The sequence below is a fragment of the Falco cherrug genome, chromosome 15 (genome assembly GCF_023634085.1).
Source record: "Falco cherrug isolate bFalChe1 chromosome 15, bFalChe1.pri, whole genome shotgun sequence".
NCBI classification, from domain to species: Eukaryota; Metazoa; Chordata; class Aves; order Falconiformes; family Falconidae; genus Falco; species Falco cherrug.
This window is the reverse complement of record NC_073711.1, coordinates 16,984,425-17,002,370: the sequence shown is the minus strand read 5'-3', so window position 1 is coordinate 17,002,370 and position 17,946 is coordinate 16,984,425. Positions and strand designations below refer to the sequence as shown.

The 17,946-nt window shown below is 55.5% G+C and overlaps 2 protein-coding genes across 3 annotated transcripts; one reads left to right on the top strand and one right to left on the bottom strand.

Moving 5' to 3' along the window:
- The first annotated feature begins 878 nt into the window (after positions 1-878).
- TNMD (tenomodulin) lies at positions 879-10,316 on the top strand. Its single transcript, XM_055727802.1, has 7 exons — positions 879-1,006; positions 1,134-1,268; positions 4,662-4,802; positions 5,598-5,699; positions 7,569-7,722; positions 8,873-9,045; positions 9,418-10,316. Exons 1-7 carry the CDS (start codon positions 959-961, stop codon positions 9,625-9,627), a joined length of 963 nt encoding a protein of 320 aa, XP_055583777.1. The 5' UTR covers positions 879-958; the 3' UTR covers positions 9,628-10,316.
- A 1,808-nt stretch (positions 10,317-12,124) lies between these two features.
- On the bottom strand, positions 12,125-17,669 carry TSPAN6 (tetraspanin 6). Of its 2 annotated transcripts, XM_055727697.1 has the most exons (8): positions 17,515-17,669; positions 17,216-17,404; positions 16,892-16,966; positions 16,203-16,301; positions 15,782-15,937; positions 15,027-15,110; positions 13,087-13,194; positions 12,125-12,877 (listed from the first exon to the last, which is right to left on the bottom strand). In XM_055727697.1, exons 1-7 carry the CDS (start codon positions 17,599-17,601, stop codon positions 13,126-13,128), a joined length of 759 nt encoding a protein of 252 aa, XP_055583672.1. In that variant the 5' UTR covers positions 17,602-17,669; the 3' UTR covers positions 12,125-12,877; positions 13,087-13,125. The 2 variants fall into 2 exon arrangements, with proteins under 2 accessions (XP_055583672.1, XP_055583673.1); XM_055727698.1 differs by lacking the exon at positions 17,216-17,404 and having other exon boundaries at positions 17,515-17,656.
- Positions 17,670-17,946: the final 277 nt, after the last annotated feature.

Here is a 17,946-nt window from a genome sequence, read left to right as displayed (position 1 = left end):
GGGTTTTTATTAGAGTAAACAGCTTGGAAAAACAGTCCATGCCAGCTCCTCTACACCAGGGAGCCTCATCCTGTTCAGACTAGAAACTTCACAGTGGATTTCTGAAAGCCTTTCTTAAGATGGGTTCATTTCCATGAAATGATATGATTTCAACAAATGGAAATTTTTCAACTCAGTAAAAAAAATTAGTCAGGAAATTCCTGGCTGGGCCAATTTTGGGGCAAGGCTTTGCACACAACAGGCACGGGATGCCGGAGTCCTCCGTGGGAGAACTTGGCCTTCACACCACATTGCTGAGGGCTGGCAGTGAGTGCATGCACACGCATACGTGCATGCACACCCATGCATGTACATGCACACCCATGCATGCACGCATACACACATGCGCACCCGTGCCCAGGCGTATGCACATGCACATATGCACGCACATGCACATACATATATATGCACACACGTGCCCACGTGCACACCTGCCCCTGCCATGCCCGTGTCCCCCTGCCCTGCAGGCACCCCGCCAGCAGCTCCCAGCCTGCCCCTGCTGCAGAAGCCCCGCTGCACCCATGAGCAGAGGTGAGCAGCGCCCAGCAGCAGTGCCCGCATCCCCAGCGCGCCGGGGGTGCCAGGAACCCTTGCACAGCCTGGGCACCTCCAGCCATCACTGCATGGGCAGAAGTGGGGGGCAGGAGCAGAGATTAAATGAGAATCTGGGCCCCTGGCTGTGCTGGTGGGCACCACGCAGCAGAGCTTCGTGCGGGCTCGTCTCCAAAGGCGAGGGAATCGCTTGCACCCTGCAAAGAGCAAGCGCTGCGGAACCCCCCGGGGCCCGCGGGCTGTGGGGGGACGCTGGCAGCCGCCGTCACGGGGGCGGCAGTGACCCAGCCTTCCACTGCATGTGCAGCCCAGAGCTGCTGTAACTCCACCTCGGAGCGGGCTCGCATCCTCGCACAGAGAGGAGACCATGGGAGGGACGGCTCGGGAGAGCCCGGAGGACTGCCGCTTTCTGGACGTAAGTTCATGGCTTGTTTTGCCACCGTGCAGTTTGTCAGTATGATAAATGTCTGATATGCATGTGTACTCATCCCTCCTTGAATCGTCAGCAGACCTCTGGCTATCACCGTTTTGTCATTAATTAGGCAGAAGCTTCCAAGACGCGAAAGAAGACCTGTACCAGATACCAGATCTGCGGGCTGCTCTTCAGTGTGCTGCTCATTTCTCTTATTCTGATATTTCTTGGTGTCAAATATCTTTGGAACCCAACACCCAGAAAAGTAAGTAAAACCCCTCTGATCCAGCCTTTCAGAGTGCCGCTCCCCTAGACAGAGCTGTCATTCCCCCCCACCCCACTCATCGAAACTTTTAACTACACCCCGAAACCCAGGCAACTTTACAAAATGCATTTTCTTAGACTACAAGCATTCATGGGACTTTTAAAAATCTTTGTATTATTCATAACCAGCTTTTACTTTGTAGGAGCTGGGGTTTTTTCTCTGTCACCGCATTCTTTCCCTGACAATTACAGGGGATGGGAGCTACGCCACAAACAGTTAAAGTTACTCTTCTTTCACCGGCAGCAAATTTTATGACAAGTAAGAAAATATTTTCCATTTCATTTCAATTATCTTGCCAGAAACTGGTGGAAAAGTCATTATGCCACCACATAAAGAGGAGAGAAAGCCAGGACGCAGTGGTGATTGATTGCAATGGATTATATTTCTTACTTTAATGTGTCTGCAATGTGAGGGGACGGTGAGACAGATTAGCTTTTGGAGGAGCTCCTGCTAACTGGATTGGGCTCGTTTATTCCCAGTTCCCCAGACAGACGCTACTGTAAGCGCCGAGTGTGGCGGGGCGGCGACGGGGCTGCACATCTCCCATACATCTCTGCCCACTGCTGCCCAGCATCTTGGCAATTCTGCCAAAACTCTTTTTTTTATCCCATACCCCAAGCAAATTGCTTAACCTTGAAGCCAACAGCCTGGCCGGTGCTCCTCATCCTCCTCTCCTTTGAGTTTCCATGCTCACCCAGGAGGTCCTGCTTTGCACCCTGGCGCCAGCAGGTTTTGCCGACTCTCAAGAGCGTCTCCAAAATTCCCATGTGCAGCCAAGGCAGCCCCTTTCCCACGGTGGCGTCTCCCTTCTCCTCCCTGCCCCATGCCGGAGCCATGCCAGCTCAGCCAGGCTGCCCTCCCGCCGGGCAGAGGAAGCACCCCGCTCACCGGATACTTTTGTCTGCTTATCAGCAAAGAGAAATAAATACCCCAAAAAATAAAAGAAAAAGCAATAAAAGCCATATGTGCCTCCAGGCTACTGCCAAGTCGATTATAAAGTCTCTACTGTTCCTCGAAAAACAGGGTGCGTGCCAGCTATGGGGGGAAGAGGCTGTTAACCCCTGGAGGGGAGGTTTTCTCCGAGCCAGCAGCACAGAGCCATTGCTGCACCCTTGGAAAGGTTAACCACAGCACTGGCCCTCAGCATCCTCACCGGCAGACTCTGGTGCAGGATGGAGTCCATCAGAATTTCTGAAAGCCCTTCACAATGCCTGACAGGCAGGCAAAGAGGTCACAGGAAAGCGGAGATGTTCCTGCAGTGGAGCTGCCTGCTGATGTTCCCGGCGTCCACCACCACCACGTCCTCTGCAGCCGTGGGGCAGCAGCTTCTCCAGCTGGCCCCGGAGTCCTCCAGAAAAAGCAGGATGCAGGAGGCTGGAAGTTCCTAAGGCTCAAAAATATAAACCAAGGGCAATCAAACTCTTTAAAGAACAAAAAATCCCCTTCAAGCTCCCTTCATGCAATTGGACAGTGGAAAAAAAAATCTTTAAAGACAATTTGTTCCTCTGAGGGGTGGCCTTGGACACGGTGCTGCCCTCTGCATGGCAGCATCCGCGCCAGGCAGCACAGCCGAGGAGCGAAGGCGATGAGTCAGCTAACGAGGGGTTCATCGTGGCCTCGCAGGGGGACATATTTCAACCATTTGTGAGCAAGTGTCATTTTTAGCCCTATAAAACATCTCACAGTTCTCTGAGCAGCACGGAGCCAGCAAAGCCCAAATGGGTTAGCTGGCCACTGCACTGGCAAAAGTAATTCTTTGTAAATGGAGAGGCACTTGAAGGTAAGGTGCCACCCGGGATCCTACCTTCCTGGAAATGATTTATGGCACCATGTGCATTTTGCCAGTCAAAACCGGCGGCCTTCCAGACGTTTTAGGCTTCAGACTATTTTTACCATACCATAAAATACATTGACAGCTATATATGTTTATAAAAGCCTCCCGTTGACTAAGAGGAGATGCTCATGACTGCCAAGGCACACATCACTCTTCTGACTTTTAAGCAAGGGTAAAGGTACCCGGCAGTTACCACCTGCATGGCCTGTCCTGTGCCCAGGCTTCCTCCAGCAGCTGCAAAACGGTAGATGCTGATGCTGAGAACATTGCTGAGAGGGTTTGAAGCCCCTAATGGGGAGGGATGTGCAAGAACCAAGGGTCTGTGAAAGGAAGTTTAGACTGGGACTGCAGGCAGAGCCCCTGCCCCCTGCCAGGACATTGCTGGGGTCCAGGGTGTTCCCTCCTTGGCTCCACAGCCATGCCAGGGGACAAACGAGGCTTTCCCATCCCCATGCCTCCACCACTTCCCCCTGCCCTGTGGACCTGAGTGGTTTTGCACAAGCCCTTTGCTTCCGCAGAACACCATTGGATTTGGAAAACAAGGCTCCCCAAGGCTCGGCGGCTCTCACCGCACCAGCAGGATCATTTTTGTGCTTCAAACAGCATCTGCCGCTGCTCGTGCTTGCAGGGTCAGGCATCCGCAGAGACTGGAGGGCTGCTGGGCTGGCTGAGTGCAGCAAGCACCTGCGAGGAGGAGAGGGCTGCTCCCCACAGCGATGCTCACCCCAGCTCCCCGCAGGGATGAGTGCCGCTGGGGAGCCGGCTGCTATGCCCTGAAGCTCTTCAGCAGCCCTCGAGGAGGTCTTTGATTCACAGGCAATCCCTGATCTCCTCCAGGGAGACAGAGGCTCTTACCTCTGCCTTTCCAGGAAAAACAGAAGGTGCAGAGATGGAGAAAGTGAGCCAGGGATGACACAACGGAGCGAGCAAGGCAGGGACATGGTGATGGAGTAAGTGAGCCAGGGATGCAGTGATGGAGAAAGCAAGCTGGGGACACAATGATGGAGCAAGGAAGTCAGGGATGCGATGACAGACCAAGCAAGCCAGGGAGAAGTAAAAGTTGTCGCGACGGAGGGAAGACACAGTCACTCAATATGAGTGATCAGCAGACTTCCCTCCGTCGCGACAAAAAGTGAGGTCCCTTGGGCCTGGGCTTTGTGACTCATGCCACAGAAAGCACCAGCAAAGGCTGAGCTGTGGCAAAGCTCCTGGCGCAAGTATGGGATGAGCATCTTCTCCCAGGCTTGACATACCTGTCCTCCCGCAGCCTGGCCCCATCCTGCCCTTCTTCCCAGCCCTGGTGCCTGGGAGCTGCCTCTCCTTGCACTATCCGGACGATTGTCTTGGCTCAGAGCTGGGGTGCAAGGAAGCAGCCAGCCCTGTGGCAGAGCACTCAGCATCAGTGGTCAGGCACCCAGCACCAGCCTGCTCACCCAGCAGCTGGCGTGTGAAATCGGCTGGGGGCTGAGCCGACCCCCATGCGGTTTTGGCCCTCACAGGTTTATGACATGGAACACACATTCTTCAGCCACGGCCAGAAGAAGAAGATTGTGATGGAGATTGACCCACTGGCCAGGACGGAGACCTTCAGGAGCGGGAACGGCAGCGAGGAAATCCTGGAGATCCATGACTTCAAAAACGTGAGTGCAGCAGCATTTGTCCCCAGGACCCTGCCTGCGGTCTTGCAGCAGGACCGACGGGATCCCTCAGGACACCACAGGGTCGCTGGAGCAAGCCCCAGGATGATTTGCTTCTGCGTCAGGGAGAGCAATGCCCAGACGCAGACTCCCTGGGGATGCTCTCAAAGGAAAGGAGATGTGTATCTACATACGCTTCCACCGGTATTTAATAGTGCCGTGGTTCAGTTCCAGTGAAATACATCTCAAAAGCAAGACCTAGTTATTGGATTTACCCTTGCAAAGGAATGCAATCATCATAAATCTATCCAAGCCCAGTACATTTGTCTGTCTGGAGAGCATTAAAACCTCATGACAATGTGGTAGACTCTCTCTGAAATCTAATTAAAATTTGTAGGGAAATACCCTGTGCAGTGGCATATGGCAAAATTTTCAGCTAATAGCCTAGCAGGAACTGGGGGCTCAATGTTCATATAACCATAACGGTCAGATGCTACTCTGCATATTTTTATTTATGATAACGAGAGCTCGTGATAGTTATAAGGAGAAGGGGAGCAAAGTAAAATTTTATGACTGTCTGCCTTAAAATGTTTGCAAAAAGCCCGATTCTCCCAAACCATAAAATGCAATATCCCTTAGGAGAACCTGTTAGTACATCTTAGCACTACCGCTGAACAGAGTTTGCACGAAAACATCAACAGGAAAAAGCCTCCTCCAGCTGTACCCTCCATATGATGGGGTTATTTATCCTCCTGCTTTGCCCTGATTGCTTTTTTGCTGTTTGTTCTGATGCTGTAGGGAATAACTGGCATCTTCTTTGTGGGACTTCAAAAATGTTTCATCAAAACTCAGACTAAAGTCCTACCTGAGACGACAGAGGCCAAGATCCCTGAGCTTGAGGTAGGTGAATCAAACAGGACCCCCCCTCTGCCCCCGGGAAGCCCACTCCTCTCCCTGGCACTGGGAGTGTGGCCGCCAGCCCCACCGCCCTCTCATCTGCTCCAGCCTTCCCAGAGATGCTGCAATAAAGAAATAATGAGTTGTGATCGCTTCATAAAATGATCTTATTTCAGAGGATTGCTTCTAAAAACAAGTGGAAAGAGACAGGATTAGACAGCCAACAGACAAAAACCTCTCAGCACAATACCGGAGATCAAGAACAATAATCCTGTTGTAGTCAAAAGGTCGCAAGGCAGCTCAGGATTAGCAGGCACCAAAAAGTCAATCAAATTGTTTTCTCCAAGAATTGAGCCTCGCGTTCTCAAGCAGAATGAGGCAGAAGTAATGAATTTAAAAGAGCAGCCGTGTTTAAGAAATGCGATTTGAGAAAGCGCTTGGCGTACAGCCCTGGGAGGTGGGAAGCACCAGGCTGCAGCACCTCCCGGTCCCCCCCAGACCTGTCTCCCACGGATGTGCCTGGTGGCTTCTTACACCCCTCTAGTTTTTGCCCACCACATCCTGCTGCAAGGAGTCAAGCGCTTTGCCTGCTGCATGGAAAAAAAGTGGTTTACTCCATATTTTAACCCCTCCTTGACAGCGTAACCCGGGGTGATGGCTCAGTCCCTTGAAAGCAGTTGTCCCCTGTCCCCGTCCCCATCCCCAGGCCCCAGCGGTGGCACAGCCCCACCACAGCACAGCCTCCCCGCTCCTCCATTTCATGATGGGGGTGTTAGCAGACTGAATCCCCCCCAGGGAAGCTGTTGCAGATAAAACACCAGCAGGACATGCGTTTGAAACGAAGCGTGGGCAGAAACATTTCCCCAATTCATGACCCAAATTCCCAGATACCGATTCTTTGATTATGCTGTAAGAAGCTAATATATTTTTTCGGCTACCTTCGTAAAAGGAATATGACTTCCCAGGCTTTAGCAGAACATTGCCCCGGGTAGAGAGCTAAAATGTAAAACCCAATGAGATAAATGTAGATTTAAGCTCTAGTCATCTCCTCCCAGAGCCCACGCAGTGCCAGGTCCCTCATGCAGCACCTCCCCAACCCCCCAGCTTTCACCAGAGGCTCCAAAAAAGCCTCAGACTGGGTCGGGTTGTGTTGGCTCTTTCCTAAAACTTCCCAAAACCATAAGGAAAAACTCTGTAAAAGAGAAATACAGCTCCAGACACCTTCTGGAGAGAAAAATGCCATTTGCCAGCTTGCTCTGTGGGCCACCACCACCAACATACATGACGATGCCTTGGCAGATAGCTCGGCACAGACCCATCCAATAATCTTTATATATCGCCCTCCCTAAGCACCTGCCAAAACACACCATGGACTAATGCAACAGCAGAGACATGTGGTATAAATTACAGAATACAGCCATGCAAAGAATTCCTGTGAGGAATAAATTAGAAGTGTTCGATCACAAAATCGGTAGCAGAAGGAGAGAGAAATTAAATAGTAAGAGCAAAGCAGAGAGGAGATGTTTTAATCTTGGGTTTTAAATGAGCTGGGGTGCTCCAGAAGGTTCTTCCAGATGGTGGGGACTGCACAGGAGAAGGCTCTTCAGGCATGATGAGTGGAGAGAGGAGAGAGCAGGGGGCAGTGGCTGAAAACAGGCAGGAGAGACAAGGCTCACAATGGGTGTCCCAGCGTGAGGACCAGCAGGGCATTGCACGGGCACCCTGCGAGCACCACCAACCAAGGCAGATGAAGTCCAGCTGCTCTCTGGGAGGGGAGAGGGGCCTCTGGGTAAGCCAAGGGGAGGAGGAGCAGCCAGCAGTGGGGAAAGGGTGTCTCACCACACCGGGGTGAAAACGTTGTTCTTCCTCCAGGGAGAAGAGATCACGACCACCTACTTTGAGCAGTCTGTGGTCTGGGTTCCTGGGGAAAAGCCCATTCAGAACAAAGAGTTCCTGAAGAGCTCCAAAATCTTTGACATCTGCAGAAACGTGACCATCTACTGGATCCACCCCACGCCTATAGCAGGTACAAGGAGCCATCTCCTCCCTGAAGTGTTTGTGACACCCCTCACCAGAAGCAGCCCTGCCACCACCCATGTCCCCCTCTGCCACGTCCCCACTGCGACGTGGTGGGAACCCGTTTCCACAGCCTTGTACATCTCAGACATGAACACATGTTGGCCACAACCAAGAGAGAGCAAGGCAAATGTAACAGCAGGGGCTGAAGTTTCTCTCTGCAAAGCACTTGTCTCTGTCGGCTCCCCACTGCCCTGCACTTTGCAGAGTGGCCACCTTCCTCATAACAAGGCAAAAACCCACCCCTTTGTACCTGCAAAGAAAGCAGCGCTGCTGGAAACTGGGACGCCTAAATTCTAGTCACTGCATGAACATCAGAGCACGAGCAGACATCTGCATCTAAATCACACAACGGGGTTGCCACCTCCAGCTGCTCACTACACAGCCCTCACAGAGGTTGCGGCCTCTGAGATCTGCCAGTGTAATTACCCGCTGTCTCTAACCCACTTCTATCCGAATGAGCTAGTTTTAAAAAACCAACTGAGAAAACTCCCTCCGCTCTGCAGCCGCAGAGGCACATCTCGTTCCCCACGGGTACCAGTCAGCCCACGGCCACTGATGATCCTGGCAGCAAGTGGGCATCAGAGAGCCCTGATGCTGCTGTCCTCGGCCGCTGTCCCCTTTTGCTTCCTCAGTCCCCGCTGTTAGATCCCATCTGCAGTTGAGTTTTAGCAAAGGAAATTTACGTCACCGTAGGTTTTACCTAAGCTGTGGGTGGTGTAGCTGGGTCTAATCTGCCCCAAATCATGTCACTTTGCTGGGGCTGTACAAATCCCTTCCCACCCCCAGCAGTACAGCCCACCACGAAGATGTGCTTCCCTGCACCTGCAGCCCCGTGGAGGGGATGCCAACACCACCCCTGAGCACAGGGTGGGGGTAGGACATGTCTTTGCCCTTTCCTCCCACCATATTATCTCCTACAGCCCTACTTCCAAGCCTGGTAAGAGCAGGAGGCAACGGAGCACAGCTGGTCTGCTGGTGGGCTTTTGGGCTTTTCCTGTACATTGGCACTAAATTTTGGTAGAGACATTAATGCCTGCTGCTGCCTGTGTCCCCCCACTCCCTGGCTGTTGACAGCAATGTTTGGGCTCTTCGTGTAGCTCCTGAGCTGGCCAACCTTGAAGGGACAGAAGACGATGACCCTGAGCTGCTTCTAGACAACCAGAGCTGGCTGGATGGGGAGAGCGAACACGAGGCAGAGAAGGATGTGCAGCCAGGACCCAAGCGTCGGGCACGGCAGCTGACCGAGGAGGATCTGCCTGTCAATGACTACGTGAGTGCGGGCAATCGCATCCTGGGGTGCCCTGCCCATTGTCCCACATGTCCTGGTCTCACTCCTGGGGTTTCCTGCCCACGTTCCTAGAGTACTCTGGTCATGCTTCTGGGTGTCCTGGCCACAGTCCCAGGGTGTCCTGATTGTGTTCCTGGGGTGTCCTCGTTGTGTTCCTGGGGTGCCCTGGCTGTGCTCCTTGGGATGTCCTGCCCATGCTCCTCGAGTACTCTGTCCATGTTCCTAGGGTGCTCTGCCCATGCTTCTGGGGTGCCCAGGGTGTCCTGTCCACGCTTCTGGGGTATCCTCCCTGTGTTCCCAGGGTGCCTTGGCCATGCAGCCTCTTGCTGCGCTGACACTGTCTCTTCCCAGCAGTCAGAGAACGGGCTGGAGTTCCACCCCTTGTGGGACGAGCGAGGCTACTGCTGTGCCCAGTGCCGCCGTGCCAACCGCTACTGCCGGCGGGTCTGCGAGCCCCTCCTGGGCTACTACCCCTACCCCTACTGCTACCAGGGCGGGAGGGTCATCTGCCGGATCATCATGCCCTGCAACTGGTGGATTGCGCGGATGCTGGGCAGGGTGTAGCCCCCACCGTGCAGCACCTAGCGCTTGGGTGCTTCCCCGTGCCCACCTGCCGCGTTGCCACCCATCCAGATTGTCCCGACATAGCTGACACGCAGGTTATCTGCTTGATTGCTGGTGAGTGTGCAAGTGTGCAGACGATGGCACCCTCACCATGTGTGCACAGCCTGTCCCCCTCCCCCAGCACCCTGCGCTGCTCCCACGGGGTTGGGGGAGGCTGTGCTCGAATGCATCGTTGCCATGCTGAGCAGCAAGAGGCAAACAATAAACGTCTTGTATGAGCGATTGCAAAGAAAATGGAAAGTTGTTTAGTCTCAGTCTGTGATGCTTAATGGGTCTGAGAAGTGATCTAATTGCTCGGCTGCCTCGTCACAAGCATCCATAACTCAGGTACCAGGACTGCTGGCGCTCACCTCGCTGGGAACGTGTGGAGGTCCCTAATTTGCTCCCTGACAGTGCTGGTAGTTGTCCCAACCCTCTGTTCCAGCATGCTCCGATATGTTCAGTAGTTACTAGTGACAGCTCAGGGGTGCCACCAGTCCCCTCAGGAGCAATGTGCAGCACAGCAGCATGCTGGCAAGGCAGAGGCAGGAGCAGGCACAAGGAGTCCCCCAGGGAAGTGGGCAGCCAAAGCCAGAGGGAGAGGAGGTGCAGAGGACCTCAAGTGACATCAGCTGTCCCCAGCCCTGTGACCAACAAATGGGCAAAACCCAGGAGGGAAAAAGTAAGTCCTTGATACCGCAGCCACCCTGAGCAGGACACTGCCTGCAGCAGTGCTGACAGCTAACAGCCAAAATCCCCGCGCACCCCCTGTGCAGCCCCACCACTCACGGCCTCAGTGCTCACAGCAGACCCCAGGCTCTAGCTTTCACCCCAGGGAGCCGGCTGCTGCCGAGGAGCTTTGACATCCCACGGGTGTCACCAAGGGAAAGCCTCTCAGTGTCACTGAGGGAGCATGCACTGCCACGGCCGGTGCTTTCCAGGGAAACGCCTGGACAGACAAGCCTACCCAGCTGTACATACAGAGGAGAGAGCAGAGGTCAGGCTCCACTTGCTGCTACTGTGACGGGTGCCAGCCGCGGTGTCTCCGGGGCTGTCAGGCACTCCCTGCATCCCTGTGGCTCCTGCAGGGACATGAGCACTTTTTAAGGGCAGCTCCTTCTGTCCCTGCTCACGGCTGTGCTGACAATGTGGTTAAAATGCTGGAAGCATGGTGCAGCAGAGCTCCCCACACAGCATCCCAAGGGACACCAACCAGCCTGGGGGACACCAAGCGTTTCCGACAAGTCCCCCGAGATATTTATGCCTCTGAGAGGGGGCACTGATGCCCGCAGTGCCTGTTGCTGGCTGTGGGGATCAGCAGACTGGCCAAGCCTATGTGCTCCCCAGGTCAGCACCATCAGTGCTAGTTTTCCTGCAGCAGCTTGGGAACCTCCAGGCTGCCCATCCCACCTTCTGCCAGAGCCATCCCCTCCCCACCTGGGAATGAAGCTGCATGCAGAGCCAGGCGCACAGACCAGCGCCGGGTCACTCCCCTCTGTGCAGGCTTTCTGGTGAGGATGGGTTTAGCCAAGCCTGGCCCTGCTCCTCTCACGTTCCTGCCCTGTCTCCATCCATCCATTGCCATCGGCTGATCTCTCCAACCCAGCTTCTGTGCTCTGCCGCACTCTGCCGCACCGTCCTGACCCAGGAGGCTTTTGGGCAGCCAGGAGCTGACAACAGTCCGATTTACTCACCCGGGTTCAGCGCGGCATAAGGATTTTGGTTGTTCCCCTGTGGGTTTCTCGCTGTGGGGCAGTTTGGCTGCGGCAGCTCACCCAGCACTGAAGTAGTGTTTGCCAGAGGGCTGATGCTGACAAGGGGCCACCACTCCTACGCGCAGCGTAACTGCTCCTTTTACACCTGCCTGCTTCCCCGGAGCAGGACAGAGAGCCCCAGCAGCCAGCTGGCTGCTCCAAGCCAGAGCCCTTCTGGGTTTGTTCCTGACACCTGAAGATCCCAAGCTCACCGGAACGGAGCTTCACCACACCACTGCATCATCAGGCTCAGTAAGGCAACGGCTTGCTGACAAAACAGCCCAAAGATGAGCAGTAGCAAACAAACACAACAGCTTAAACCCACGTTTCTTGCCCTGGGGAGAGGCTGGGGGCGAAGGCAGGTCCAGCAGCGCTGCCTTACCCTTTGCTCCGCACCAGTGGCCGACTGGCAAAGGATGCACACGTTTGCACAGGGCTGAACTCACCCACCCGGCTCCTGGGCTGGGATGCTCCAGGCCTTCTGCTTCAGCACTGTTACACAACCGCTGTTACGAAGAAAATTCAATTACAGAGGTTATTTGTAAGTGCAAGTGCACTGGTGAGCATCGGAAAAACACAAGCTGCGATGGTCCAGAGGTTACTGGCTGGCCCGGGGCGAGTGGATTGCCTCCCAGGGAGGGTTGCTGCTCTTTGCAGCAACTCAAGCAGTTATTTCCAGGAGATGAAAAGAAAAGCTAAGGTGGTTTCATAGAGTAAAATATCTTAATATTTATTGTGTTTTGGGACAAGAGAGTTCTACTCAATACACAAAACGAGTTAAAGCAGCATATAATACTGACAATCAAGTCACAGCTGACTTGGTGCAAGGACACCTACCAAGGTAAAGGCACCAGAAGCTACATCACCAAACCTTGCTACAGCTTACAAAGAATCACTACAGCCTGTACTTAAAAAAGTACAACTATAAAAAAGTATATAAAACCCAGGGCAGGGATGAGAGAGAGCTTGGCAACACACTGAGACCTTGCTGAGCCAAGGGCTTCAGGCAGGCACGGATGTGTTTTAACAGGGCAACAGCCCCATCTCGAGAGCAACCACGTCTGGAGAGCGAGGGGACACCGAGTGGCTGCCAGAGATGAGGGGAAGCCTTGCTTTCCCAACGGAGGCACCGAAGATGAGCACTGGGAGTCCCACGAGGCTGCCTGCATGGTCAGCTCGCCATGGCACTCGAGTGCGCCGCCAAGGAAAGAGCCAGGGGCTGCGGCACCCGGAGGAGCCCGCTCGCTGTAACCACCGCAGCTACACTAATTATCCCACGTGGTGGCACAGCGGAGTAGTGTTAGGACAAGTCCCTGAGCGCACCAGGACAGCTGCTGCACTCGTTTCTATAAGCTAGTGGAAAAGAAGATCAGTCAGTTCAAAGCCAGATTTCACAAAGTGGCAGCCAGAGGAAAACTGGAGGTGGTGGCATCCTCCCTGGCCACGGAGAGCATACCCTGCAACGCACAAGACAAAGCGTTAGCAGACGAGGCTGGATTTATACACAGCTTAAAATGACATAGCAGACAGTCTTGCAGGTGCCCTCTATCCCCACACGCCCCCACACGTGGTACCCACTGCCACGCTGAAGGTCCCCAGGGGCTACCAGGCAGCAGGCAGGGATGCAGAGGCAGCCCACCGAGCTTACATCACTGGACGGACATACCCAGCCACAGCCACAGCGCACTGGGGGCCAGCTACACGGCTACACCATCTCGTACTGATTGTTCGTGATGTACTGGGACAGGCAGCAGGCAAGAATGATGCCAACCAACTGAAGAGAATAAAAACACATACATCAGAGGTAGCCAAAAACATGATGCAACATTTTAGGGGGAAAGCCTGACAAATTGCTCCAGAGCATCAGTTTTATAAAATCCAAGGATGTACAGTGGGATTTATAAACCACAACATAGGCTGCTGCGCCCTGCTTCAGAATAACAGAGAGGCCAAAGCAGAGGATCCTGACATGCATCAGCCAAACAAGCTCCTCACGGGAGGTGCTGTGTCCCATCCTGTTACATTTTGCTTCATGAAGCATCTACAGCTTTATGGTAATTTTGGAGATTACACAGATTATCTGGAGTGTCACAGCCAATTACACACACAAAAGAACACCTCTCAAGCAGTCACCTCTCCCTGTTGCAAGGACCATGGAACAAATGGTTTCGCATCACCATCTGAAGGACACGCTACAGTCATCACAACGTGGCCTCCCAGCCCCCCTACGCAGACATTTAGGGCCAGATCCTGCAGGAGTTTGACCTCCACAAGCAAAGTTAGAGGCACATTTGCATGATGGCTCCCTGCCGGCCACACAACACAGCAAGGCTTGCTGAAAGAGCCATAAAAGCCAGGAGCCAGTTACAATTCCCAAGCCTGGCATCAGCCGAGATAATTTCACAGCTGGGAGTGTGCAGCTCACACTTTGTGTGTCAGTCACATCTTGGTGACGCCACAGTGAGCACAGCCCAGCTGAAGAAGAAAGTGGGGTGAGTGGCTGGGCAGAGCAGAGCAACTGCAGCTCCTGGGCTCTCCCAGCTGCAATCGGAAGCACTTGGTAGCACAAGCTGCAGGCAGGGGCTGCTGGCTCCCGCCTCTCCCCCAGCTCGGTCCATCCATTACGGGAAACGCACGACGACACACTCATTACGGGAGAAATATCTTGGCAGGGTTCCTTCTCCCCATGCTGGCATGGTCACCCAATGGTCCCAGGCGGCAGCACCTCAAAGCTCATGCCACTGCCTCTGCGCGCCGGGCCAAGGGGAGGGGGAACTCAAGCCCCTCCAAAGTCAAGGCCAGCCGAGCCCACTCCGCAGCTGCTCAGTGCCGATTGCCCAGCAAGCTTCCACAAACCAGCTAAAGAAGGGCCGGCTGTGCATCCTGCAGCTCCCACTGTGGAGCACCGGAAAACCCTCGGCACTTCGGGAAGCCCCACGGCAGCGTCAGCATGCCCAGCGCCCTGCGCGGCGGAGCCGGGGGCAGGGGCCTCCCGCTTCCTGCGGGGATAAGGCCTGCCGGAGCAGGGCTGGCCAGCATGACACCGCTGCGGCTCCTGCAGGAAGCATCCTACAGGATAAAGTAAAGGAGATGGTGGGGAGCAGGAGGGAAAGGACACAATTGCAGGGCAAGGCAGTGTGTGGGGTGTAAGCTGCCAGCACAGGTGATGCCCCACAGGTGCTCACAGGGACTCAGCCATGCAGAATTGATGCCAAAACACCTCTCAGATGAAAAGGGAGGTCAGCGGGTAGGAAAAGGAAGGGCGCAGATTTGATCCCTGCCAACAGCAAATGCAGGGAGTTTGCCCAGCACAGCACAGGCTCGGTTTGGTTTTTCTTGAAGTCAGTTGTTTCATACAGGGGCTATTCTCAGATAAGCTGGGCTCACAGAAACAGAGCTGGTGCTTCAGTCCTGGGTTTAAAAGACTGGAGACTGCACGGTGGTGAGATTAAACCCAAGCGGAATCTGCAAAATAGCTACTCCTCCCTGGCTGAAACAGGACGTGACTTTTGTGCACACACCAGGCTTTGCACGGAAATTAAATAACCTCCGGAGGCACACTAACTTTGCTCTGCACTCCTCCTGTACCAGACAAAGGAGATTTACCTGGAAGCATGCAATGCCAAAGGAGATTCCAGCCACAATGCTCATTTTTGACTCCATCGTTGACGTTACCAGGAAAAAACAACCCTGCAGAGGAGGGAAAGAGAGCACATGGGTCCAGTGCTTTTCACCCCCAGGAGCGCAAACCTCCCCAGAGCACCAGCAGCTCCAGGGGAAGATGCTCCCACAGGCCGCCAAAGGCTTCTGGCTGTCACCCTCTTGCCTGACCTTGGCGAAGTTATTTCCCTATCAGCACCGCAGCAGCCAGCCTCCCAGCCCAGCCGTTATCAAGGGGAGTGCTGCCCTTGGGCTGTTCCCAGTGGTGGCATTGGGTTGAGCAAGGTGACTCATCAGAGGAATGGCCCTTGCATCACCAGGCCCTCCCTGCCAGATGAGGTCACCGCGCTCACTGCCGGGTCAGGACTTTGCACAGTCGGAAGACACCAGCACTGCCGAAATGAACTTTACTGGGAAATAACCTCCTTATTCACCCGTTCTCCAAAACACACAGCTCCTAGCGCAAACGTTTGGGGACCTCCAAAGAAGGAGTGGAGGGGCCCTCAGGCAGGAGGGAGGGCTCGTTCCTCCATACCTTTCCCCTGCCTCCATCCCAGGGGAGTCCCTGGGCCACAGGACACCTGCACAGAGAGTAGTTCTCCTTTCAAGCCTCCAGTGAAGGGCAAACCCTTCTCCACCCACCCAGCTCTGCCCTCTCCACCTCCAGGACTGGCAGGGAGATTTTTCTAAGCTGAACTTACATCCACAAACACTTTCAGCTTGGCTTTACTTGGGTCTTTCAGATCCTCCTCCGAGCAGTCATCCTGGCTCTTGCAGCAGCTCCGTGGGATACCCTTCTGGGTGAAGTACTCAGTCCTTTCCCAGTCCGAGTAGTTCTGCACCCCGCAGCAGTGCAGCTGGAGGGGGAAGCACATTTGGGGAGCACAGTCACACCAGGGTACTGACCCCCTAGACCCACCATCACTCCCATGGCTCCCCTGCCTCTCCAGCAACTGCCCCCATCTCACCCAGCATCTCCTCCCAAACTCAAAAGCCCATGGTGTGAAAGGACCCCCAGCACCGCGCCAGGGATGCCGATGCTGCGGGGGTCCCAGGGGATGCCCCTGGGCAAGGCGAGCAGACCCACCCACCGCCAGCCAGACGCCAGCCTGGGGCACTCACGGTCCTCTGGATGGTGTCGACGGCCTCACTGTGTCGATCCGCGGTCATGTTGTAGTCCCTCAGGGCCAGGTTGAGGTTACTCTCGAAGTTTGTCTTAATCTGCAAGAGAGAGGTCTCTGCGGCGGTGCTGTCCCCTCCCGCGCTTCAGGACCCGCGGCCCCACATTAGTCACCTCTCAGTGTCGGCAGGAATGACTCTGGCCGCGGCCAGCAGACATCACCCCGGCCACCCAGGCAATTAAACCCAGGCAATTAAAGGGCAGGCTGGGATGCGCCGTGGCGGCAGGGATGCTGCATGTAATAACAAGGACCCGTGTGGTGCCAACTCCCCCCTAAGCAGGCTGCTCCGTGGCACAGGAACCCTCAGAGGAGCTTTAATTACAGAAATTATTGCAGAAGATAGATCAAAGTCCAAAATTAAAAGTCCAGGGCTACTTTGCCTGTTCTGACGGAGGGGCAGCATGCTGTGTCAGGTGGATCCTGACCCAGCCTGGTCCTTACGGGGATCTTATGGGGCCTTCTAGGGACCAAGCTGCTCTTTGGGCTGTTTTAACCCTATGTTGGCTAAACTAAACACTGCTCCCAGCAGCACCTCTGCCCCGCCAGTGACACCTGCAACTGCTCTTGCATTAAAGCCTGCATCAAACTCGCCCTGCAGCATGGGGAAGCAGCAGTGGGTGCCCAGCTCACCTCGTGCCTGAAGACGAACCCCACGACGGCAGCCACCAGGACGATGAGGAAGATGAGGGACAGGAGCATGGCGTACTGCAGGCAGAAAGGGCGGGATGGGACAGTGTGGATGGGATGGGGCAGGATGGGATGAGATGGGGAAGGTCAGGATGGGGTGGGATGGATGGGATGGGGTAGGATGGATGGGATGGGGTAGGATGGGTCGGGATGGGGACTGCATAGGGAGTCATGGGGAAGGATGGGACGTGCCAGGATGGGTCAGGACAGGTCGGGATGGGTCAGGAGTGCATGGGACCCCATCCTGCCCTGTCCGGGACCACCCACCAGCTTGAGCATCCAGGTGCTGCCGCGGCAGGTGGCAAAGCAGCCAAAGGTGCCCAGGAGGACAACGACAGTGCCAGCGCCCACCAGGACGAAGGGGACGTTGGTGGCCTTCTCGTCCAGCAAGGAGAAGTAGACGGCCAGGCTCACCCTGCCCCACACGCCCACGGCCAGCAGCACGATGCCCGACACCTGGGGAGAAGGGAAAGCTGCTGTGGCTCGCGACTGTCGCGACAGGGCAGCGCGGCGGCGATATATCGCGGGGACAGGAAGGGCCGGGGCGGCCGCGGCTCGGCGCTCACCCAGAAGACGAAGGTGTAGGTGAGCAGGACGCTCTTGAGGCAGGTGATCACCGGCTTCGTCTGCAGCCGCCGCGACGGGGACGCCATGGCCGACGCGGGCCCTCTCCTGCCGGCCGGGCCCCGCCGCGCCGCCCCGCCCCGCACCGCCGGCGGCGCCCGAGAGGCGGCGGAGGTTGCCGAGCGCTCACGGAAATGGCCGAGCGCGCCCGAAGGCGGGCCGCTCCTCCCCAGCGGGGCGCCCCCTGCCGGGCCGCGACCACACCGGGCCGCCCGTCCCCGCTCTCCTGCCCCAGCGGCTGGCGGTGCAGCCCCTGCCGCCTGGCCGGGTGTCCCCCCGCAGAGCAGGGACCGGCCATCCTGCCCCCCAGCACATGGCACGGCCACCATGCCGGCAAGCGACGGGCATCCCCGCGCCCTGCAGCCCTGCACAGC